The sequence below is a fragment of the Haliotis rubra genome, unplaced genomic scaffold (assembly GCF_003918875.1).
Source record: "Haliotis rubra isolate DU_JTF1 unplaced genomic scaffold, ASM391887v1 Scf157, whole genome shotgun sequence".
Lineage (NCBI taxonomy): Eukaryota > Metazoa > Mollusca > Gastropoda > Lepetellida > Haliotidae > Haliotis > Haliotis rubra.
Window position 1 is genome coordinate 1,336,126 of NW_025765525.1, and position 26,852 is coordinate 1,362,977.

Sequence of the window (26,852 nt, forward strand, 5' to 3'; positions counted from 1 at the left end):
AGTAAACTTGGACAAAGTACTGTGACTATGTGTCCCAGTCCACCCAGCTGTGAATGGGTACCTTGTAAGGATGAGAAAGCCTCAATAACTTGGTGCACCTAATGGCTGCAAGAGTTGTATGTTCCCCAGGGAGTTGAGATTGACATCCAATGACCGAGGGAAAAAATACCAGCGCCTTGAGCATGTACCAGTTGCGTGGATATGTGCGCTATATAAATATCCAATAATAATAATAAACAAGAAAAAATTGTGTCCAGGGACTTGGATGCCCCCGCTGCTGTAGGAAGAGTTCCCTACACTGAGTGTGCTCTGGTGATTAATTTAAATTCACAAACAAGTTGAATAAACATCTATGCAACTATGAGATGCACACCTTTCGAGTCCCAAAGAAAGACATGCATAAGCTTAATCAATTCTGTTGAGCAGTTTTTTGTGGAGAAGTGGATAGACTTAATCCCCTATTTCACTATCATCAGAGAGAAATTCAACAAAATTTATCTAAGTTCAAATGTCTCTAAACATACAAAAAACTATAAAATACAAAAACAAAATATGAGATGCACACCTTCAGAGTCTATAAAAGACATATGTAAGCTAAATGAGTTTTGTGCAGTGGTTTTTGAGGAGAAGTGGATAAAGTACACACCCTGTTGTATGGGACGAACAGGATGAAAAGAACCAAATTCAACTAAGTTCAAACATCTGTAGAAGTGACAAAATTAAGAAAATGGATGAACAAGGTATCAGATGCACACCTTTAGAGTCCCAATGAAACACACGTAGAAGCTCAATCAATTCTGTTGAGCAGCTTTTGTGGAGAAGTGGATAGACTTCATCCCCTATAACACTATATTCAGAGAGAAATTCAACAAAATTTATGTAAGCTCAAACGGCATTAAAATTGGAAAAATAAATAAAATACAAAATCAAAATATGAGATGCACGCCTTTAGACTCCCTGTAAAGCACATGTGTAATCTAAATGAATTCCATAAAGTAGTTTTAGAAGAGAAGTGGATAACATACACCCCCCTGTTGGATGGAACGAACAGACTGAATAGAACAAAATTCAACTAAGTTCAAACATCTGTAAAAGTGACAAAATTAAGAAATTGCATAAAAAATTAGGAAATGCACACCTTTAGAGTCCCTACAAAAGACATGTAGAAGTTCATTCAATTCTGTTGAGCAGTTTTGTGGAGAAGTGGATAGACTTCATCCCCTATTGCACTATCATCATAGAGAAATTCAGCAAAATGTACCTAAGTTCAAATGTCTCTAAACTTACAAAAAACCCAATAACATACAAAAACAAAATATGAGATGCACACCATTAGAGTCCCAAGAAAGCCCATGTATAAGTTCATTGAATTCCACAGAGCGTTTTTTGTGGAGAAGTGCATAGAGTACTTTCCCTGTTTCGTACGGACGGTACGACGGACACAGGGTAACCCTATATGCCCCCAGCCATATATGGCAGGGGCATAAAAAATAATATATTGTATGATGACCTGTTTTCAGCTTCCATCTAGACACATAAACAATGCGAATACATGACACGTTTTTATGGATAACAACTTCTTTTTATTTGACTAAGTGTCATGTATTCATGTTCTTTTAACTTCTAAATGCCTTTCAAGAACTACAAAACATACTTACATCATTGAACCTGAGTCTATGTTTCACAGTCTTGTCCAGGGGAAGAGGCTTAAGGGGCAGGTGCTTGGTGCACAGGTGCTCGTCTACCACGTAGTTGGCATCCATCAAACTGATTTCTGAAGAAGAAGTTACAGTATGATATATACACCATCTAAGTGAGCTGTTATGTATAGTCTTCCAACCGTATCATGGCATGGCAACTTGATGTGAGAATAAAGCCTGAAGCAGGGCTCGATTTAAGAGATGTTAACCTACTTGCACCAGGTGCAACCTAAGATAAAACCTAGTTGCACCAGCCAAATTCCAGTTGCACTGCTTTTATTGCAAGATGTAATGTAAGAAATATGGTATTGAATTATTTAGATGTTTTATTGAGAGTTACCCACTCAAAAATTGAGTTGCACCAGGTGCAAGCTCAGCTAATAGCAACATTGCACTGTGTAATATTTGGGTTGCACCGGTGCAAGTAACAAAGTACTAAATCGAGCCCTGTGAAGGGATGCAGGTTTCAGTTTACCCCTTGATGAAACTGGTTACTGTGATCAACCTGACAAGTGTGAAACATGGACCAGGATCTGAATTCATCATCTGAGGTTTCAGGCCTGTCCAAGGGACATAACTCTGCACAACAAACAGCAACAACATCCAATGCTTGTTCCAAGAGGCATCAAGATTTACTTCTACAAATACTACTACTGGCAGTACCACTACCTCAACTACTACTACCACTACCAATACTACTACTACTACAAATACTACTACTGGCACTACTGCTATAATAAACACTACGGTACTACTACTACTACCACTACCACTACTACTACTACTACTACTACTACTACTACTACTACCACTACTACTACTACTACTACTACCACCACTACTACCACCACTACTACCACCGGCAATACCACTACTACTAATACGCATACTTCTACAACTACTATTACTACTAGTATTACGATGACGATGACGACTACTACAAATACTACTACTACTACCACTACCACTACCACTACAACTCCTAGTATAGCAACATCCACTACTAATGAGAAAATCACTGCTGCTACCACAACCCAAACTACCACCACTACATCACCCCAGTAAAGACCTGGGCCCCGTTTCACAAAGCTATCAATCATAGCGCGACTGTTCGACTCTATGCTACAGTAAGTCGATTGCTACAGTGAAAAGTTACTTAGATCGAGAGCTTTGTGAAACGGGCAGTGGGTTAAAGTCTTCAACTACTCATGTTTTTGTTTAGACTCTGACTGAGTTTAGTTTTTAGAGCTTTAGCAATATTCCAGCAATAAATGGGGACACCAGAAATGGGTTACACATTGTCTTGGGGAATCTACTCATGGTTTTTGCCAACGCTTTAACCACTAGGGCTACCCCCCAATCAGGCTTTGTTTAGAGGCTACTAATGAGGTCTAAGGGCAGCTCACTGACATGGTTCACAAATTTTATACAATCGCATATGTTGATGCTCATGACATCAATCACTAGACTGTCTGCTCAATAATTAACTAGGTACAGATTGACATCATATCGCTACAATATTGCTGTGTCCGACTTCAAAGAACAAAGAAATCACCCCTACCCAGTTCATTCTCCAGCGACGGGTCCAGGAAGAACGTGAAGGTTTCATTCCAGACTGGGTTGATGTCATTGTCCTTCACAGTGGTCTTCTGCCATCCTGAGGGAGACGTCTTGATCGACAGGACGATGTACGGATCAGGTGTGTCCACTGTAGAGAAAGGCACACTTTACAATACTCAGGTGTTCAATAAGCTTGACGACAATGTAAATACAACCTGTTAATTTAAAGCTTTGTTACATTCATTTCAGTATCCTATCCTTCAAAATTGGAAATAAAACTTCTAGGGACAGAAACATCTTCATCTATTGTGTGTTGTATAGTGGTAGTATAGTGTAGTAAGTACATACATAGGTATGATCATGCGTGTAAATGGTAATTTTCCCTTTGATTCAAAGTTAAATTGTTTCTCTTTCTTTTTTTACATTAAATAAACAGAAATGCATGGAAATTTCCACAGTGAGAACTTTCCACCACTGTTTTTTTGCCATGAATTCATGAACTTTTAACAGTCTATGTATAACACATAGCATACAAAACCGACACCAAAGTGTAAAACGCTGACAGTGACAGCGTACAGCGCCGACAGTGACAGCGTACAACACCGAGAGCAACAGCATACAATGCCAACAGTGACAGTGTACAGAGCTGACAGAGACAGTGGACAACACTGACAGCAACCGCATACAAAGCTGACAGCAACCGCGTACAAAGCCGACAGCAACAGCGTACAAAGCCAACAGTGACAGTGTACAAGACCAACAGTGACAGCGTACAACGCTGACAGTGACAGCTTACAACACACTGACAATGCACAAGGCTGGTATTGATGCACTACACATGGTGACTGACCCAGATCTTTAGCCCATCCTTTGGTGATGTTGTATCCTTGGCCCACATGGATGGTGAGGATAGTGCAAGGCTTGTGATGAACCTGGAAACATAAACAACCACAGACTAAGCCAAACTTACAATCACTGCAGTAGATACATTCCATTCTTCACAATCATTGGAATTTGTCCATAGTCAAGAAAATATACTTTGATGCTCACTCTGAACCTTACCGTGTATGTACTAGTATCCATAAACATTCAGTCAGTTTTGGTAACAAAAAATATTAACTAAAATATTTAAAAAATATATCCCTGAAAGTATCTACTTCTCATGACACTCCGTTTACACTGTCATGTATACACTGTTACATTTTCACAGAAATATATCCTGTTAATTTCTGTAGCAGGATCTCAAACGTTAATTTAATTTTAATAATGTCCACATTGCTATAAATAACAAGAGTTGCTTTATATAGTATTTTTCTTTTTAAGGAACAATGACTTCAAAGCAGTAGCAAACAAAAACACAAAAACAGCCAAACACAGACATGAAATGATTTAAGGTTTTCACAAACAAGTTGTTTTACCATATATTGTCACAGAATATGTGCAATGGCCACATCTGTAAAACTAATTAAGGGAAACAGAAACTTGATTTGTTTTTATATCGCAAACTGATCAAAAAGCAATAATGCTAAACATGAGTAAATAAATGGTCCATCTGTGTTCCCATTCATCAACAGTTACTCAAAACGCAAATATAAACAAGCAGTTGTCACTTAGGTGACACATTCCCCCGCCGCAAATTATCAAATCAAACTTTAAAAGTATTGAAAGTGAAGGTCATAGTTTAAGATGAAGTTAAATGTCAACAAAAACATGACCAGTCAACCTCTCTTGATATCTTGCTCTGTAGCTGTTCAAACACACAAATATTTTCAAGACGCACTTTGACCTTGACATGAATGTCATGGTGTATGAAACATGCAAAAATAGTCATAAAGAAATTGCTTATCAAAAACATTCAAGAGAAATCTTGAAAGTCTATGAAGAAAATCCAGTGAACTGTTCTGGAGGTATCTCACTGACAAGCTTAACATGCAGGTTAACATGCTGAAGTGTTCAAAATGTCGCTGTGACCTTCAAAATTATGTGAAGGTCACCTAAATCGACTGGGCCCTGCACTTCCCTAGATGAAGCTTGGTGTCAAATATGAAGAAAATCCAGAGAACGGTTCTTGAGATATCTCGCTGACAAGGGTAAAACGTTAAAGTCCCCTTGTGACCTTGAAATGAAGGTCAAGGTCACCAAACCTGACTGAGACCTTTCACACGCTGTTATGAACCTAGTTACCAAATATGAAAAGAATCTAGTCAACGGTTCTTAAGATATTCCAATTAGTACGTTCAGTCGTTCGTACATATGTATGGATGTACGTTCGTTCGTTCATACATATATACGTATGTACAGATGGACGGACGGATGGACGGAGCCTAATACTATATCCCCTGTTTCGCGCTAAATGCACGGCGGGGGACAATAACTAACTATCTTTAGGTGATGAGTGGCCCGCAGACTGGGTCAACTACAAATTAGAGGTCATCAACAAGTTTGAAACCTTTGTACCTACCTCAAATACTTTAAAGGGATCAAACCTGAAATAAATATTAAAAAACATGAGTGAGCGAGTGAGTATGGTTTTATGTTGCTTTTAGTAATATTCCAGCAATATCATGGCAGGGGACACCAGAAATGGGCTTCACACACTTAGTACCCATGTGGGGAATCGGGTTCTTCGGCGTGATGAATGAATGCTTTCACCACTAGGCTATCCCTACACCCTAAATAACATGAACAAATGGAACTTAGTGAGGGAGCTGTACACTGATCTGATGAGTATTTAACATGCATATTTATTGTGGTATTTCTTTCATTCTCAGTTACCTGAGGAGTATACCTTCTCTTCCTATCGGGTACCCATTTATTGCTAAGACAACAAATGGTGTGCGCATGTCTTTAAATGTAGGGCAGATTTGTTTGTTTTTTGTTTAAGGCCGCACTCAGCAATATTCCAGCTTTATGGCTGCAGTCTGTAAATAATCGATTCTGCACCAGACGATCCAGTGATCTACATTGTCAGCATTAATCTACGCAATCGGGATACGATGACATGTGTCAACCAAGTCAGAAAGTCTGACCACCTGATCCCATTAGGCATCTCTTACAACAAGCATGGGTTGCTGAAGATAAATTCTAACCCGGGTCTTCATGGGTCGTGTAAGGCAGGTCTGACGCCATAGAAACTCTCAGGAGTCGACACATTCACCTGTTGCAGTTATGGTGTGAAAGAGTGAATTGGGTTCAACATAGAACCATGCAATATTCCAGCATGACAGTGAGTGAGTGAGTTTTACGCCGCTTTTAGCAATATTCCAGCAATATCACAGCAGGGGACACCAGAAATGGGCTTCATACTTTGTACCCATGTGGGGAATCGTACCCGGGTCTTTGGCATGATGAGCGAACGCTTTAACCAGTAGGCTACCCAACCACATGACAGCTTGTGGGAGAAAGCATAAAGCATGGTGTAAATGCTGCCAACAAACCAACAAACAATCAGGGTGAACTGGGATTTGAACTCACTATCATACACTTTTTGGCATGCCTAAGGGAGGTAACACTGTACAAAAAACTGCCATGTTGTCAAGGACCAGGCTTCTGCAAAGTAAAAGATACAACCCTTCTTCGGTAGCAACATATCCTTGTTGCTGCACATACCCTCTACTTCACATAATTTACAACTGTCTACTCCTATGAACATATGACTGTTTACTCTCAAAATAAACAAACTTAGACAGCTTTATGCCCAATCAAATAAAGGATAAGCACTTCTGTTTTGCCCGTGAGTCTGAAATTAAGTACAGTAGAATACTTTTATAATGAACATGGGTATAATGAACATCGGCTATAGCGAACTGTTTTAAAAGTATAAAAAACATATAAAACATATAAAAAAGTGAATAGCAAACTACGGATATAACGAACTAATTTCAGTAGTCCCTTGGAGTTCATTATACAGGTATTTTACTGTAATATGAATGATACAGCACAGATTGGTACAGACCTATTGGACTTAAATGACATGGTGCGGACGTTCTCACAGTCGGTCTGAGGTCATCTGCTGTGGGCCATGTTCCTGGAATCACAATAAGAAACAAATGTCAGTAATGCAAGCTTCTATATCCCTGATTACCAAGTGGTCTGAAGGCATTTTGGTTTTATCACTGAAACTGCTCTCTCAAACGCACTCAGTGCATACTAGGCGTATCACCCGAACACACCCGGTGAAATGCACGGGAAAAACGAGTAGGTTTTGTATATATAAGACGGTGATCAGCGATACACGGCGCATTCGCTCCTTTCTGCCATTCGGTGTTGTTCGTTACATGTCGTGTGTTGGCATTTATTTAGAATTACGAATGACTCAGATGTTAGATGTGTAGTTTCAAAATTAGCGGTATTTAGCAGTTCGTTTCATCTCAAAGTTCATTTAGAATCACTTAAGAGAATCACGTTTAGTTCTTTGTAAATTTCATAGTTTTCTCACTTATAATAGTTATCACGTTTAGTTCCTTGTTTTAGGCCAAAAGGTAAGTTCGAAATTTTAGTTGATTAGGAATTAGTTAATTTGCATAGCTCTGCCCAATCGTTTTATTTTCCACTGCGCATCACCAAGACATATCTCCTTCCTAGTTGTACATACATGTATCTCCTTCCTAGTTGTAGTGACTTATCTCCATTCCTGTAGTATTCATCATCATCCTAGTTATCTAAAATACACATCTATATGAATTCATGCAGTAAGCGTGTTCACGATTTCCTTATTTTCCCCAGTGTTCAAGATGTTGTGTTTTTACAGTGTAATAATAAGGGAATTAGTATGGTTTTACTCTGCTTTAACAATATTCCAGCAATATCACAGCAGGGGACACGAGAGCGAGTGAGTGAGTCCAATCGACCTCAACACCATGTTGTTTGACTGAATAATTATTGATGCCTGTATTTGCCAATCCTTGCAATGAAACCGTTCTTGAGGTATCTCGCTGACAAGCTTAATCTTCAGGTCAACATGATGAAATCTTCAAAGTGTCGCTGTGACCTTGAAAATTATGTGAAGGTCACCAGAATCGACTAGATCATGCGCCTTCCCTAGATAAAGCATGGTGTTGAATATGAAGACAATCCAGTGAGTGGTTCTAGAGATATCTTGCTCACAAGAGTAAAACGTTAAAGTCCCCTAGTGACCTTGAAATGAAGGTCAAGGTCACCAAACCCGACTGGGAGCTTTCTTATACTGTGATGAACCTAGGTACCAAATATGAAAAGAATCTAGTCAACAGTTCTCAAGATATTCTAATTCGTACGGACGGAGCCTAATACTATATCCCCCGCTTCGAGCTAAACGCTAAACTGTATGTATATTAGTTCCCATTTATAATTCATTTAGTCCTAAAAAATATGTTGAAAGCGAAACAAAATATATTTAAAATAAAGTGCTTTCATAAACTGGTGCTTGCCATAAATTGCGGATTGAACAACTGTAAACTCTCAACATCGCTGGGCTTATTCAATGCCATAGCTAGCACACATGTAACATCAATGAACGGAGCTTATACGCACTCGCTGAGCTAGACAACCTTGATGCTATGCCGGTGTCATAGGGCTTGGTTTGAAGAACGCGCTTTGTAACAAAATCACATTAAGTTAAAGGGTATTATGGCGTATTTTTAAAGTCTTTGGTGCTGTATCCTAAGGCCCAAAATGCTAAGTTCTACTGTCAGACACCAATGGCTGCTGTTGCCAGTTGACCATGCCAGTGCAACCTGAAAGTGATACAGCTGGAAATAAAATTAGATTTACCACCCCATGCATAAGGTGACCTCCCTTCAAACCCTCTAATCCTAGGCATGAACAACTTGCCTTATACATGCCGATATACAACAACTCATTAACCAAGTATGACTGATATTTGTTGAGTCAGCACAACTACCAGCATGTCATTAAAGTTGGCTTCTTGCTTTTAATCAATTTAGTCAAGACCAAACTAATTTTAGTATTTACTTGTCTGCAGAGGTTTTTGATACATTTCATGTACATATCATGACATGTTTTCACTTCTCACTTGCTGTACAATTGTGATGACTGAAAATGATGGGTTTTCAATTCTCTAAGTACAACAATTCATTTGCACATTCATTTTATGTTGGTGTGTTTGGTTGCTTTGGTCCCAATTGCAAGTGGTCGCTTTTTTCGTTTCCCAATTATTTTTGTTATTTTGGGGCCATACTTTTTTCTATCAACACAAATCCTTCCCAATGTATGAAGACATCAGAAATACATATTTGTTATTCATTTTGTAAGACTATCATCAGAACTCGTCACCTGTTTCTAATTTTTCCACTTGTAAGTTTCTTTTTTTGCAGAGTATATCATGATGGCTGCCATGATTTTTTCTTCTTCTGCAGCATATATTTTCCCCGTTGTTTGATAATAAGGTCATCAAAGTTGACTTTTCTTTATACTGGTTTCCGGTAGCAATCGTTTTACAACATTCAAGTTGATAACTTCCACCTGCGACAAGTTGAGTTACTGATAAGATGTCGTGAATGAAAATCAAGGTCAACTGACTGGGGTTTCTCACTGTCGGACATTTTCGGTTTGTAAAACTTTGTAGCAAATGGTTATTTGTATGGACATTCTCAAAACATAAAAAGAAAAGAAGAGAACACAGCATAGGAGAATATAATAAACTAAATTGCTGACTCATCATACAACCAAGTTTATGAGGTGAGATGAAGTTTAGTTTTACGCCGCACTCAGCAATATTCCAGCTATATGGCGGCGGTCTGTAAATAATCGAGTCTGGACCAGACAATCCAGTGATCAACAGCATGAGCATCGATCTGCGTAATTGGGAACCGATGACATTAGTCAACCAAGTCAGCGAAACTGACCACCCGATCCCGTTAGTCGCCTCTTACGACAAGATAGTCGCCTTGTTATGGCAAGCACGGTGAGATGAAGAGCGTTTTAACATCCCATTAAACTTTATTGCCTTTATGTAAGAACCTACTGCTTATATAAGGTGGGAATCATGCAGTTTTTAGCACTAGCTGACTCAGATACAATGACAGTGCTTGAAGGCACTATTTCAAACCACACTTCTCTAAAAATACAGTGACTGGGTGAGTAAGTTTAGTTTTACGCCACACTCAGCAATATTCCAGCTATATGGCGACGGTCTGTAAATAATTGAGTCTGGACCACACAATCCAGTGATCAACAGCATGAGCATCGATCTACACAATTGGGAACCGATGATATGTGTCAACCAAGTCAGTGAGCCTGACCACCCTATCCCGTTAGTCACCTCTTACGACAAGCATGGGTTACTGAAGATCTTTATGGGTCTCTAAAAATATAATGCATTTCTCTCAATAATACTAAGTACCAGCCCTCGGGGAAGCTACCATATAATTTATCCCAAAATATTTATGTATTTAGATCACAATATTAAATTTAAAAGTTCGAATGAATTAATGCAACGTTGCCCTCTACCAGCTGAACATTATTTCAAGCGAACCCCATAGAGTAATGACCTTTGGAGTGTTATTTACGAATATCCTATAAACCCTCTGGAGACAGAACTTAGTCCTACAAAACACACACGCAACTTCTGATTGAAACCAGTTTGGCAAACACCGACAACATCATGTGTGACAGTTTTCGATGTACAGAGCAATTGTATGGCAAGTGTTCTCTGTTTGGATGCTGATCATCTTGAAGTTTCAATTATAGATTTCAGGCAAGTCATCAGGGATAATAAGTCTTCTATTTCATCAATAGGAAGCCAAAGTGAGTGCATATGCCCCAATATATATAATATAGGCCAAAATATTGTAAAAAATGTGTGAAATTGTGCCTTTCACATGAAAAACCCACACTATATATTCAGAGCAAACCAGTCCATGCTGTATTCCCTTACAGCTGAGACAAGGTAACAAGAAGTACCATCTTTGAAGGTCACTTGGTATGATACAGATGCGGATTGGACCATGGACCTTCTAATCTAGGTGGGTGGTGGGGTAGCCTAGCGGTTAAAGCATTCGCTCGTCATCCCGAAGGCCCGGGTTCGATTCCCCACATGGGTACAACGTGTAAAGCCCATTTCTGGTGTTCCCCGCTATGATGTTGCTGGAATATTGCCAAAAGCGGCCTAAAACCCAACTCACTCTCTCACTCTAATCTAGGTTTCAGAAAGCAACAGATACACCGACCTCGATAATCAACAAGCCCCAACATTCCAACCAATTCTTCTGCTATTCTACATTTCACAAAGCAACAGATACATAGACCTCATAAATCTGGAAACTTCAATATTCCAACCAATTCTTCTGCTATTCTACATTTCACAAAGCAACAGATACACAGACCTCATAAATCTGGAAACTTCAATATTCCAACCAATTCTTCTGCTTATTTAAGTTTCACAAAGCAAAAGAAACACTGACCTCACCAATCTGGAAACCTCAATATTCCAACCAATTTGGTTTGGATTGCTGGCACACTGTAAAGAGCACAATGCTGTTATGATGATTCATTAACCCCACAATTTAATTTGGGAAGATTTTCTTTCAGTTTCCTTCCTTATTATCAAGAACAATAAATCAATCATTAACATATTGTTTCAGTCTAAACAGACACTTCCCGGTAAATTTGTGTAGTTTTCCAACACACCATATATCTAAGAAAAAGAAAAGTGTTTCAGCAATAATGTCGAGGATCGATGATTTTGAACTTGATAACTCTAACAAACATCAATCTTGCTGGTCATTACATTACAGATTAAGCACTTAACAAGATTTTAAACATTTTTGTGAAATACCTTTTTAATTTACTGTATATTATATAAGTAGTACCGTATATGACCGTCTATAAGACGACCCCATCGATAAACCGACCCCCAAACTTGACCCTTAAAATCAGTGTCAAAAAGGTATGGTTCGAACATAAGTCGATCCCCCACGATGGGGTCCTAATCACGGCAAACACAGACCACAGACAACTGGCAGTTACCAATAATTATAACTTTGGTCCACATTATTCAAAGAATTCGCAAACATATTCCGTCTACTCATGCATAGAAATGAAGGGTAGTTGACAGAAAACGGATAATATATTTTGTTTGCTACATATCATACTTATTGTAGCTGGACGATGACATGTCAACAAACTGGCGTGCTTATTTTACCCCATACAACAATCAGGAACTGAATATCGACTCGTTTTCCATGGACTGTTAGTTTACAGTAACATCGGTAAATATGTGTGAATTTATATGGCTTGCGTATTTTACCCCATTCCATGTGCGTACAACTTCCACTTACCACAATCATGAGGGACCAAATAACCTTAGTGTTGATTATATATATTTTACATTTACAGAGGAAAAACTGTAATTAGAATGACACAATGCTAGGATATATTTCTTTGGGTTAAACAATAGTACACTGTATTATGTGTTACTGATGACTGCGTCAGAATTCATCCCGTAATATTTTGTGCATGTTTGAACTTGATTGCCGGGAAACGTGTGCACAGCTGATTGCTATTTCCGGCTCAAATACACACGGTTATCTTAATCCCTGCAAATAATACAATGCCCAGCAAAAACAACTTAGAACTTAAAAAAACGTAAATAATCTTGTCTAGTGATTTTTAATTGCAAATTTGACGTCTTTACTGACAAAGTTGTCTTCTGTTTTTTGTTCACGCAAAGTGTAAAACGTTTGACAAAAAACGTAACCCATAGATAAGCCGACCCCCTTCTACAGACTGCTTATTTTTGGTCCTCAAAATACGGTAATATACGGTACTCAAAAGAAAGTTACAGAAAAGTCACTTTGACTTTTGCTATATAAGATCCCTCTGCAAATTTATCAAGCAGGATCAGAGGTGATATTGAAATATTTAAGAGCACTGTAAACGTGTGAATGTCATTCAATGACAAAGGTCAGAGTTGGAGTTTCTTGACACTAAGCAAGGGTGAACTATCTGTGTCATTGTAGTTTTCACAGCTGTTTTGCCTGAGGATAGTTAAGACCATTCTTTTGCGCTGACGTTTCGTATTTGCCTTGAACCGACAAAGGGTAATGGACAGACTCAGTAAAAATGCTGGCCTCCTGTCCGTGCAAAGTTTGGGCCTGCTTGAATTTGTAGTCTTAAAGATCAGTCAGTAAGCATAAAAAATGCTACATCAAAACCCAAACTGTTTCATCCCCCCCTCAAACAACATAACATGCTGATCTATACAAAGACAACAGGACATACCTGGGGAGGTCTCCTTATCTACTAATCATCATTAACGTACATGGAAATCAAACCATTTGATTCACCCATATATTAAACTGTTCCAGCCCCTGTTACGACAATTATCATAGATACTGGATTGATACAAGCACTCACTGAGAACAGCCACACATACATACAGCCAGCCAGCCAAAGAGAATTTATTAATGCTCTACATAAAGCAAACTTAGATTTATAATCCTGTGTGTCATTAAAACAGTAATTAGCTACCCATTGAGGGTTCTGAAAGACTTTGATTGGCATTAATATATATATATATATATATATACTGAGGAGAGGGGAAAAATAAGTGTTTCCCTTATTTTTCCCCAGGTACACTTTGCATACTTTCATGTGAACACTTGTACTTTCCTTATTTTCCCTATATATATATATATATATATATATATAGAGAGAGAGAGAGGAGAGAGAGAGATAGAGAGAGAGAGAGAGAGAGAGAGAGAGAGAGAGAGAGAGAGAGAGAGAGAGAGAGAGAGAGAGAGAGAGAGAGAGAGAGAGAGAGATCAGATGCAAGAGAGAGAAGAGACAGACAGACAGAGACAGACAGAGAGAGATAGAGAGAGAAGAGAGAGCAAACAGAAGAGAAGACAAGGGAGAGAGAGAGACGACACTTGACAGACAGAGAGAGAAAGAGACCCACAATACTACTATAATGATAAACCCAGCTATCATGATGTGAAAATCTTGCAAGCTCTGACATCAATTCAACATATTGAAGAGCAAACAAAAGAAACAATGCTTTCGAACCTCATTTATAAACAATAAAATCTGAACATATTTCTTTGCATATGCCTAAAAGGCTCATATTCCCGCACAGTGTGATAAAATTGTGACATTCATCTTCAACTTATTTGAGAAATCAAAACATATTCTTTCACCTAATGGTAGATTAGTGTACTGCCCAGTCTTAGTTCAATAGCAGCTTTAGCTTGCCCAGGTCGCTAAGGCAATAATTAGTTTAAATGATATATTCTAGATTACATAAGTTCTATGCTCAAGTTACCCTTATAAAAGACCGGCAACTGCTCTGTCTGATTATCTCAACATGCCTATCCTAAGGTTAGAATTACTTTATATTAGTTGAACTATGTACAGTACAGCTTTGGAGCAAGACTAATAAGAAAGCCTGCTTCATGAATTGGATAAGACACTTTTATGATTTCTCAGCATTGAACAAAGATACACTCTTCACTTACAAAAGTGTTCTTACAATGACAAAGGCAACATCCATGTCCTCTTATTCTGTTTCACCTCTGTAGAGTTTTCAGCCACACCTGTTCGAACTGAAGCCAACTAAGCATCTCTTACCTGAGTGTGGAGGTATTCTCTCGTCAAATACAGGTATGCTCAATGCAGAGGGGTGGGCCTTATGTGTGAAAGTTACCCGTGACCTAGTTCAGCATGAATTACAACAGAAGGGGCTGACTTGTGTCCTGGTTGAGATAATTAATGTCAACAATGGAGATATGGAGATAAATAGATTTTTTAAAATGAACATTATAATCGTATCTGTATTCAGGAAAAAATTCACACTCATAGCCTGTTAAATACAAACCTAACCAGAGGCCTAGATACACCTAGGAACCAGGTAATAATTAACTGTAGCAATACTACTTCACACCTCAAACATCGTCTGTTAACTTAGAAAATGTCATTTGACATAAGTCAGCATGTGCACACTAATCATACAAGATGTATTATATTGTTTTGGAGTAACTCAGATTAAGGATATTTATTGGACCACCCAACCACACATCAAATATATATTGTGATTTTATGTCCAATTTTATTATTACTTTTCTAGAGCATACCACCCACAAAAATATTTGCAAGTCATGGGAAGAGCACCCATTGAACTAAAAGGGCAAAGTTCCTATGGGTACCATTTGAGTTGAGCGGTAAAGTTCAACGCCTGGTTTCAAATATCTTCATGCGCAATATTTGCTGAGGCGTACAATTTGTACTTTTATGACATTTGTCCATATCATTTTCAGTTCAGAGCCGCATCGACAAGTCAGTGTCCTGAACCTAAAGCTCCTTGTGGGACATTTGTTGAATCTGTACACAATGCCTTTTTGAAAGTGGTCAAGTGTAACAAATGTTATCTTACACTTGTGTTTCTAAGTGTAAATAACCCGTGAAGATCCGGGTTGGAATAGATCTTCAGTAACCCATACTTGTCGTAAGAGGTGACTAACGGGATCGGGTGATCAGGCTCGCTGACTTGGTTGACAAATGTCATCAGTTCCCAATTGCGTAGATCTATACTCATTCTGTTGATCACTGGATTGTCTGGTCCAGACTCGATTATTTACAGACCACTGCCATATAGCTGGAATATTGCTGAGTGCGGCGGAAAACTAAACTCACTCTAAGTGTAAATTTTTGTAAAACTGACATATGAATATTTTTTATCCGTCAATCGAAAATAATATTTTGCAGTTAATTTTCATAACTTTATATATGTTTTAGGGTTGCTGAAATGTTGCTGAAACAATTGCAAAGCTTAACAGTATCATACACATCTTGCATCATTTTGTATTGATACCAGTCCCCTCAATATGTACTGGAGCAGGGATCTGGGCAAAATATGTTTCCGTAACCTTCATATGCAAAATAACATGTCCACACATCTGGACACATCGCTTAAATCTGAAGGGGCGGCGGGGTAGACGAGTGGTGAAAGTATTTGCTCATCACGCCGAAGACCCTGGTTTGCTTCCCAACATGGGTACAATGTGTGAAGCCCATTTCTGGTGTCCCCTGCTGTGATGTTGCTGGAATATTGCTAAAAGAGACGTAAAACTAAACTCACTCACTCACTTAAATCTGAAGATGAATTCAGATGTAATCACCATGAAATGGATTCAGGGAGTTGTCTCCCTTTGGTCACTGATGCAGCAATACCATTTTTACCATTAAAGTCTAAAGCACCTAATACTTTCATACCATAGCAGTAACTGTTGTTATATGAAAGAATTAGGTGTTATTCAACTTCTTCAACAATTTCGCATGCATTCAGGTGTTTCAAAATAATATCTGCTTTGCTTTCTTAAAATAAGGCAACGTGAGACAAAGACAAACAACTGAAGCTTAGTGATAAAGAGCGCCTCCGTGGTGTTGTGGTTAGAGTTTCCGCCCGGAGAGCGGAAGGTCGCTGGTTCGATCCCCAACTGCGTCATACCAAAAGACGTTAAAATATGGTACTTGTTGGTCCCTGCCTGGCGCTCGGCATTAAAGGGTACAACAAGGACCGGTCAGCTTGTAGTCAGTATAATGTGTCTGAGTGGGGTATTCATGCTTCACTGCGGCATGGTATCTCAGTGGGCTAGCACTATAAAACCAGTTTAAGTCTGGTCTAGTACAAGCAGCCGCACATACACATACACATACACATACACATACACATACGCACGCATGCACGTCGTCATATGAGCGAAATATTTTCAAGCACAACGTTAAACCCAATTTCACCTCACCTCACTTAGTGATAAAACAAATGGCAATCAATGGAATTAAAAAATAGGACAATAACACATGACAATATGACAACATTTCTGAGGTATTATGTGTAGAATACAGAAACAGATACCACATAAAATGGATTATCTTTTAGTTGTTAAACGCCGCACTCAACACTATTCCAGCTATATGGTGGTGGTCTGTATGATAATCATGTCTGGACCAGATGATCCAGTGATCAACATCATGAGCTTCGATCTACACTGTTGGAATACGATGACATGTGTCAACCAAGTCAGCATGTCTGACCATCTGATCCTGTTAGACGCCCCCCTACGACAAACATGGGTTTCTAAAGACCACTTTTGATCCAGATCTTCGCAGGTCAGATGGATTATCTAAACATCAATCTAATTAGACTACAAATACAACCAAACTGATGGGATTAGCATTTATTTTACACCAAACAGACCTTGAAACAACATTTGCCTACACCTCCATCAGGGGTGTTGGAGTAGCCTAGTGGTTAAAGTGTTTGCTAGTGCTGACAAACATCTGGGTTCACTTTAGGGCTTCAACGAGTCCATTTTCTTGGACTCGAGTACTCGAGGGGTGAGACTCGACTCGGACCCGAGTACTCGAAATTCATACCTTTCAAGCAAACAATAGCGTAACTTGCATGACATGTGTTCCGATCAAACAAGTGAACACTTACTTCATTCCGACTTTATATCGTTATGTGACTAACATTTCCCATTGGTCAGAATCAGTATTTTGATGTTTACTTGACAAATGTTTTTTTCATCGTAGTTCTTGTACTGCCTGCAAAACGCAGTGATATACCGCACAGGCGGCATTTGGTTATTTTTCTCCTTTCTCTATCCAGATCAAGATACGCCCATACATTTGATTTTTTTAATCTTTCTCCATGTCTATCAATTGTCAAGATAGTTACCTTATCATTTTAAGAAGTGAAATTTCAAACGATGTATAATATTTACTCTCATCTGCAGACTTGTAACAACTAATACCATACAGCCACACCGTGTGAGGAGTAAACTATTTAATCTAGGTGTTAATAAAAACATTATCAGATGGGTTAAAGAATTCAGGGTACATAGAACTCAGTATGTCAGTGTCAATGGCTATCAATCTTCTTTTCTCTCAACCTCTACTGCATTACCAAATGGCTGTGTTCCTTCATCCGGACTCTTCGTTTTGTATACCAATGACTGCTACTTGTCAATATATGACGTGTTTACTGTGAAATTCGCAGATGACGCCACTGTTACTGGCTTAATTTCTGATTCTGAACATTATTATCGTCAAGGCATTGACAAAACCGTAATGACAGTTTTTATCAAACCTTTATTCAAAGTGTGTTGGCCTACAATTTTCTATGTTGGTATGGGAGTCTGTCTCATTGCAACAAAAACAAACTTTTCAAAATTGTTAATACCGCTTGCAAAATTTCTGGGGTGTTCAAGTATATTCCCTTTATCTATGAGCGCCAGATTGTCACAAAGGCAACTAAAATTAGATTTGATAGTTGACATATTTGATCTCACCATTTTGAACTACTTCCTCCTGGACGCTGCTGTCGATTACCTTCCCTCAAAACAGAGTTCGACAGTCTTTCATACCATCAAGTATTCGTGAATGCAACAAATATTTTGAATCACCATCACGTGATTACAACTAGAATTATTCAGCCTCTTTACCTATGTGGTTAATTGAATTATATCATGTCAGTTTTATTGTGTAAATAGCATTCGTTTTGAGCATGTAATTATTGTGTATATTTTTGTGAACTGCGTATATATTCATATTGAGACAGTTGGATGTATAAGAATTTCCTCCGGCATAATAAAGTTATATCATATCTTAATATTAGACGTTAACGGCCGCTCATGCTTAGCACATGGCAGACAGTCTGTCAATGTCAATAATTCGAGTTATCTCCCCTTTTCGAGTCCTCGAGTCCTTGAAAATGGACTCGAGTCCAGCTAAACCCGACTCGTCCTCGAGTACTCGAGTACCCGTGAAAGCCCTAGTTCACTTCCCCAGGATGGTGAAGCCCAATTCTAGTATGTTCCCTGCCAGGATATTAGTGAGTCGCATAAAACCTAGACTTTCACAAGTCTTTCACAGGTAAAAAAATTAAAGTTTAAATGATAATTTCTGAAAAATACTAAATAACAGACTGGGGTACTGTCCGCTTATCTAGACTTGCCTCTTCGAAGGATAGAATTACTATACATCCATGGACTCAGCATTCAGTACAGCCTTGAAGCAAGGTTACATAAAACCCAACCCACTCACTTATAAAACTATATCACTTCAGCCTCTCACATAAATCTTCAAGATACTGGTGGCCAAAAATACACCTGTCAGAAGAGAAAAGCACTGAAATCCAATACAAAACTTCAATGATTCCAATGTTTTTATGACAGGTGGTTTCGTAAACCAGATAATAAAAACTTCAACAAATATATATGTTGGTTAAATTTAATATTTTTTACTTCTGTCAAAGTACATGACTCTGCATCATCTTTAATGCATTTTTTTACTGTATGTTCTCAAAGTTAATTATCTATGTGAACAGAAAAAATTCTGGGTTTAGAATCACATTGAATTTTTCGGCCAATCACACACTCCGATTCAATTCACAATTTGTGACACATAAGGGAGTGGCTTTGCAGTGACCCTTACAAATGTAAAAGCACAATTTTACATGATGTCCACTTTATATTACACTACCAAAATATGATTATAATGTTTTGGTGAGCCTATCAAGATTTCCTCCTATTCCCCCTACAACTCATTCCAGGTTTTCTCTCAACAACAGATTACAAATATTTTGTGAGTTGAAAACATTATTTTACTAAACAAAACCAACCTATCTATGCTTGAGGACTTACAAGAAGATGCAAACGTTAATCAAGACTTTTCTGCCGTTTCATTCTTTTCTTCTCAGCAAATTAATCGGCGTGACCTTTAACCTCTTCAAATCACTGAGGACATTGGTACTTATTATATGTTGTGTTAGTGAAAAGAATATTTTCAAAAACAAAACGAACCTATTTATATTTGAGGACTTACAAGAAGATGCAAATTGTCTCTTTTGGTTTCATTCTTTTCTTCGCAGCAAATTAATCGGCGCGACCTGTAACCTCTTCAACTCACTGAAGACAGTGGTACGTATCACCAGCCAGTGGCTGGGTTATATTTGTGGTATATACACACGGTATGGGCTCCTCTCCCACTTGGTCACATCAGCTCGGTCATCCATCATCAAAAGATTTATTGATGGGTATATAATCTGTGTCTGTAGGGTAGACACCTAACAACCAAATATTGACTGTCCGCAATTATTTAACTTGGGGTCTACGCTCCATGGAGAGGGGTCTGGCATTGACGCTGGATGATCAATGAAATGGCCAGCATATTGAAGCTACACTTACAGATTGTTTGGAAAATAAGCACCTGAACTTCAGTGTTCGAAATTAAAAAAGTGACTACAAATTTGGCTATTGGATTTCATGGGTGATATTTAACCCTCATGTGTCATTTTCCATTTTCCTTATTTGTCGGTGATTGTATCACTAGTCCAGGCTGTATTTAATTTCTTTGAGTCTGTGAATACAGATTGCAGATGAATAGCAAGAGTGAGTGAGTGAGTGAGTGAGTGAGTGAGTGAGTGAGTGAGTGAGTGAGTGAGTGAGTGAGTGAGTGAGTGAGTGAGTGAGTGAGTGAGTGAGTGAGTGAGTGAGTGAGTGAGTGAGTGAGTGAGTGAGTGAGTGAGTGAGGTGAGTTTTACGCCACACTCAGCAATATTCCAGCTATATGGCGGCAGTCTGTAAATAATCAAGTCTGGACCAGACAATCCAGTGATCAACAGCTTGACCACCGATCTGCGCAATTGGGATACGATGACATGAGTCAATAAAGTCAGTAAGCCTGACCACCCCATCCCGTTAGTCGCCTCTTACGACAAGCATGGGTTACTGAAGATCAATTCTAACACTGACCTCCACGGGAAGGCAATAATTACATTGACAAAAGATCACTCAGAGACACACTCACTCTCCCATCATCAAGTGAAACGTCAGTTAAAACCCTGGACTTTTTCAACATCCTAGTCTTGCAATGGGCACTGATTGAAATAAAAATAAGTCCTGGCAACATTGTACAAAAACATCCTTAGTTCTACAACAGTTTATGTCTACATTAATGTAACTGATATCTTTTACTTTACTGCTACAATCGTTTTCTGGAACGGCAACCTATTCTACAAATCTAGTTGTTCAGTTATTACGGAAGGGTTAGGTTTTCTTCGCATGTTCAGGGGTCAGATTATGTGCCTGTTTAGGTGAGTGGCCACTCTTGACATTTGATCTTCGACCTTCCTTCCTATGGCGCTACATTCTTTCCTATGCTCTTCCTGTCCAGGCCCTCCACAGAAGACATACATGCAGGAACGAACATACATACTGACACACTGACTTCTGCTGTTGTTATGTCTGATGCCAAGATCCATGAGAATATAATTCTGTATCACTTCACCCCAGCCCCATCTGAGATACTCCACACTTCCCACACTTAAACATCTAACAATATATCCCCTGACACTGACAAGATATCACTGACATCCTCCCCAACTCCCCACACTTAAACATCTAACAATATATATCCCCTGACACTGACAAGATATCACTGACATCCTCCCCCAACTCCCCACACTTAAACATCTAATATATATATCCCCTGACACTGACAAGATATCACTGACACCCTCCCCCAACTCCCCACACTTAAACATCTAACAATATATCCCCTGACACTGACAAGATATCACTGACATCCTCCCCAACTCCCCACACTTAAACATCTAACATCTAATATATATATATATCCCCCCCTGACACTGACAAGATATCACTGACACCCTCCCCAACCCCCCACACTTAAACATCTAACAATATATCCCTGACCCTGACACTGACAAGATATCACTGACACCCTCCCCCAACTCCCCACACTTAAACATCTAATTATATATCCCCTGACACTGACAAGATATCACTGACACCCTCCCCAACTCCCCCACACTTAAACATCTAACAATATATCCCCTGACACTGACAAGATATCACTGACACCCTCCCCAACTCCCCACACTTAAACATCTAATTATATATATCCCCTGACACTGACAAGATATCACTGACACTCCCCCCTCCCCCCCACAACTAACAATATATCCCCCCACACTTAAACATCTAACAATATATCCCTATCCCCTGACACTGACAAGATATCACTGACATCCTCCCCCAACTCCCCACACTTAAACATCTAACAATATATCCCCTGACACTGACAAGATATCACTAACACCCTCCCCCAACTCCCCCACACTTAAACATCTAACAATATATCCCCTGACACTGACAAGATATCACTAACACCCTCCCCCAACTCCCCACACTCCATCACCACACTCACCCAACACACAAATTCACCCTTCCCCCACTCACCACACAAACTCACCCACCACACAAACTCACCACAGCTGCAGGGCCCAAACTATCAACACTCATACACAAATTCATCATACCTAAACTTGTCCCGCCCTAAAATCAATAAGCTACTGTAACTCCTGACACCCCTACATTCAGAACATCATAGCCTCCCCCACACAAACTTACGACACACCCATATACACCCCAGAAACTCAAAACATCCAAGACATCCCTCAAACTCAAAACATCCAAGACATCCCTCAAACTCAAAACATCCAAGACATCCCTCACACTCAAAACATCCAAGACATCCCTCAAACTCAAAACAAACCCCATCATTAGGTGACACCCCCAACAAACTCATAACTCCCCTATCTAAATTTATGACAACACCCTAAAACTCACTCACTCATTCACACAAAGGTTTAAAAATGTTCCTTCTTGACTGCTTAATGTAGGAAAAAATCTTGAAATACTTAATATGAAAATAGAACTTAATGAAAAATTGCTATTGACACTTGACAGTTCACATCCTCTACAAATCTGAAACCTGCACCAAAACACCTGTTTATGAACTGAATGTAAATTGTGTTACATGATCTTGATTGGACTTGCCACAGCCAAAAGTAACTCCATAATTCCAGACTGTTTTAGCCAGGGTGGAAATTGGACTTTTGCAGGCAGTGCAGCTGTAGGGGTTGTTGTTGGCACAAGTACTACAGATATGTTCCCAAGGTACCTTTCTGTATATCCATATACAGAAACATACCCTAGCCAAAAATCTGAATACAGAAACATATCCTAGGACAGGTCCATTCTGCACTATGCTGTTTTCTTGATCAGAACTGTCATAATGTTGTATTAGATGCATTTGATTGCCTTATATAAGAGGTGAGGTGAGGTTAACTTGGGTTTAACGTCATGCTTGAAAACATTTGCTCATATGACGACGTGCATGCGTGTGTATGTGTAGGTGCGGCTGCTTGTACTGGCCCAGACTTAAGCTGGCTTTATAGTGCTAGCCCACTGAGATACCACGCCACAGTGATGCATGAATACCCCACTCAGACACATTATACTGACTCTGAGCCGACCAGTCCTTGTTGCACCCATTAATGCCGAGCGCCAGGCAGGGACCAACAAGTACCATATTTAACGTCTGTTGGTATGATGCGGTCGGGGATCAAACCTGCGACCTTCCGCTCTCCGGGTGGAGTATGGGGACTGTTGGATACTCGATGAAATTTGCAGTCATTTTGTCAAATGACTGGTTTGACAGATTAACTGTAACATATATAGGGACACTGGCCCCTGTAAGTGAATAAAAATATCAAAGCACTAATATCTTCGTGGTTGCTGTAAATGGAAATTTTAAGTATTGAAGTGAGTGAGTTTAGTTTTACGCTGCTTTAAGCAATATTCCAGCAATATCACGGCGGGGGACACCAGAAATGGGCTTCACACATTGTACCCATGTAGGGAATCAAACCTGGGTCGTCCGCGTGATGAGCGAACGCTTTAGCCACTAGGCTAACCCACCACCCCTTTAATTATTTGAGGACACATGATAATGTCGCAATTAACATAAACATTATTGAGTGAGTGAGTAAATGAGTGAGTTACATTTTATCCCGCTTTTAGCAATATTCCAGCCATATCATGGTGTAGGGAATTGAACCCGGGGCATCAGCGTGACGAGCGAACACTTTAACACTAGGCTACCCCACCGCCCCATAAACATTATTGAGTGAAATTATGAGTACATCTAATGCCCAAGATCACAAACGCATTTCATCAATACATATATTTAGCATATTGTATGCCTAATTATGACGAGAAGATGTGCCGTAGATAAGCCGATCTCATAGATAAGCCGACCCCCTAACTTGACCCTTAAAATCAGTATCAAAATGGTATGGTTCGTACATAAGCCGACCCCCTCTGATGGGGTCCTAATCGCAGCCAACACAGACCACAAGACAACCGTTACCGACAATTTATAATTCCCGTCCGCATCATTCACAGCAAGCACAATCATATTGCGTCTACTCACACCTCAACATGAAGTGTAGTTGACAGAAAATGGATATGTATATATTTTGTTTTGCTAAATGTCATATTTATTGTAGCTGGACAAACTGGCATGCTTATTTGACCGCATTCCATGTACGGGTACACGGGTTGGTGATCCAGCTGATGTAGCTTATGTTACGGACATACTATTTTGATACAGATTTTAAGGGTCAAGTTAAGAATTCAGCTTATTTTCAGTCATATAAAATGGATACATTTAAACATTTAACTGAAAGTTATTTCGTTATTGATAATCAATTGATATTTAGTGAATGATTATCGATGTGGATGATCGATATTGAAAATCAGCCCTATTAACAAAAGTATTCATTAAATACTGGGTTAATAGAGGAACATTTTAATAAATTCAAATCCTTTTGAATTGACACGTGTCACTAACTTCTTTGAAGGGCATTTAGAAGTTGGAGTACTAAGAAAGGATAACATATACATGAATAACTTCTTTATTACAATAAGGAGTGACATTTTGATGTAGAGTGAGTGAGTGAGTATGGTTTTACGCCACTTTTAGCAATATTCCAGCAATATCACGGCGGGGGATACCAGGAATGGGCTTCACACATTGTACCCATGTGGGGAATCGAACCCGGATCTTCGACGTGACGAGCGAACGCTTTAACCACTGAACTACCCCACCGCCCCTTTTTGATGTAGATCCTAGCTGTGCTTGATGACGGTGTTAGAATCTACACAGAAATGTCGCGCCTTTTGTAATACAGTGAGCGAGTTTAGTTTTATGCCACTTTTAGTACTATTCCAGCAATATCATGGCGGGGGACACAAAAATTGGGCTTCACATACTGTACCCATGTGGGAATCTTCCCGGGTATTTGGCGTGATGAGCAAACGCTACATCCACTAGGCTACCCCTTCGCCCCATTGTAATAAAGAAGCAGTTCATCTATAACTCTTTACTTAGAATTTACATTAATTTATAACGCTAGTGGCAAATCAATTCAATGAAATAGATTAAAGTTTTTCATGCTGTATGGCAACTTGATCATGGTCCTAAATTCTCTAAATAGGAAGCATTTAAATATACATTTGGTGGGAATCAATACATTCTAAAAATCATATCAAAATCTTCCAAGTGAATTTTTCAATAAGGGCAACAGTGTTCCAGTTATACGGCTGCATGTCTGTTTGATGTCTAGGGAAAGCCTGAAGTAATGCAGGTATCAGCTGTTTGAGGTGAGACCAACAAACATGGGTATTAAGCTGACCGACCTAGAAACATAAACCTGGGGCTCCTTTCTCGAAGCAACCTTTACTAAGGTTAACCTTAACTCCCATCCTTTAACATTGCACTAAGGTTACCTTAGTGACTTACGATCACCTTAGTGCTTTGTGAAAGGAGGCCCTGGCCAAATCAGGGATTCTTTTTTTTTGTAATGTAAATCTTATTTCTGAATCCCTGTTTCAGTCAAGACTCAGTCAGAAGATATGCAGCAATCTAATGGGATACAGGTGTAAATTTCAAGAAACAAGACAAACCATTCACACAGACACAAGATTATTTTTAATTATCAAACAAATTAATTAAGAATATAATTAATTCAGTTGTCTTTGAATAAGGCATGATACAAGAGCCATTTAGAATAAAATTCGGTGTTACAGTTTTTGATAAAGAAAATACATTTTTCAATACTATATCTCAAATCTCAACTCACTTCTGAACTGATCAATATTTGGTAAAGCAGAATTGAGCCAAATCAAGAACTCTTCCCAAAATATTTGAAAGATGGAAATATACAAGAGGAGATAACAGCACTACTTTCTTACTTTCAAATATGTCTCCATATATATCTCAAATTTGTAAAGTAATTAAAAAGTAAATTATCCATACATTTCTATGTCAGGTAGAGAGTTGAGCAGCAGTCAATTTGTCAAAAGTCCAAAATGAAGACTTTGGGGTTCCCTGAAGCAATGCCTCTTTTCAAACTGAATATATCTCTTCAACAACACAGACAATCTTGTGGCAACTATCAACATAGAATCCAAAGAAATCAAACTCAAATCTGATAAACATAGCCCATAAGAGTATGTTGTGAGAATTAGCTGTTGTACATACCCGTGTACGTGAACAGTCTCCCTTCTCCTGTGAATGGATGTAGTCAAGGGGACCAAGTTTCTTATAAATGAGTCCGACTCATTCATGTCGACACCTACACACGAGATGACACCTTGTACTGATTAGCTGAAGGTGGGACCCTCAGTTCGGAGGGCTTGTAATTTAAAGTGCTGATCTCCC

The 26,852-nt window shown here is 39.0% G+C and overlaps 1 protein-coding gene across 3 annotated transcripts in view; it reads right to left on the reverse strand.

Annotated features, from left to right (window-relative positions):
• LOC124271084 (cytosolic phospholipase A2-like) overlaps positions 1–26,852 on the reverse strand; it is a 107,766-nt gene that overhangs the window by 15,753 nt on the left and 65,161 nt on the right. For 2 of the 3 annotated variants that reach the window (XM_046706156.1, XM_046706155.1), the window contains 5 exons: positions 7,216–7,287; positions 5,722–5,746; positions 4,111–4,192; positions 3,262–3,408; positions 1,659–1,774 (listed from right to left, as the gene is read on the reverse strand). In XM_046706156.1, coding sequence (XP_046562112.1) covers positions 1,659–1,774; positions 3,262–3,408; positions 4,111–4,192; positions 5,722–5,746; positions 7,216–7,235 — 390 coding nt within the window. In that variant the 5' untranslated portion in view covers positions 7,236–7,287. Of the gene's footprint in view, positions 1–1,658; positions 1,775–3,261; positions 3,409–4,110; positions 4,193–5,721; positions 5,747–7,215; positions 7,288–14,828; positions 14,905–26,852 lie in introns of those variants that run through there. The other variant, XM_046706157.1, reaches the window with a different exon arrangement.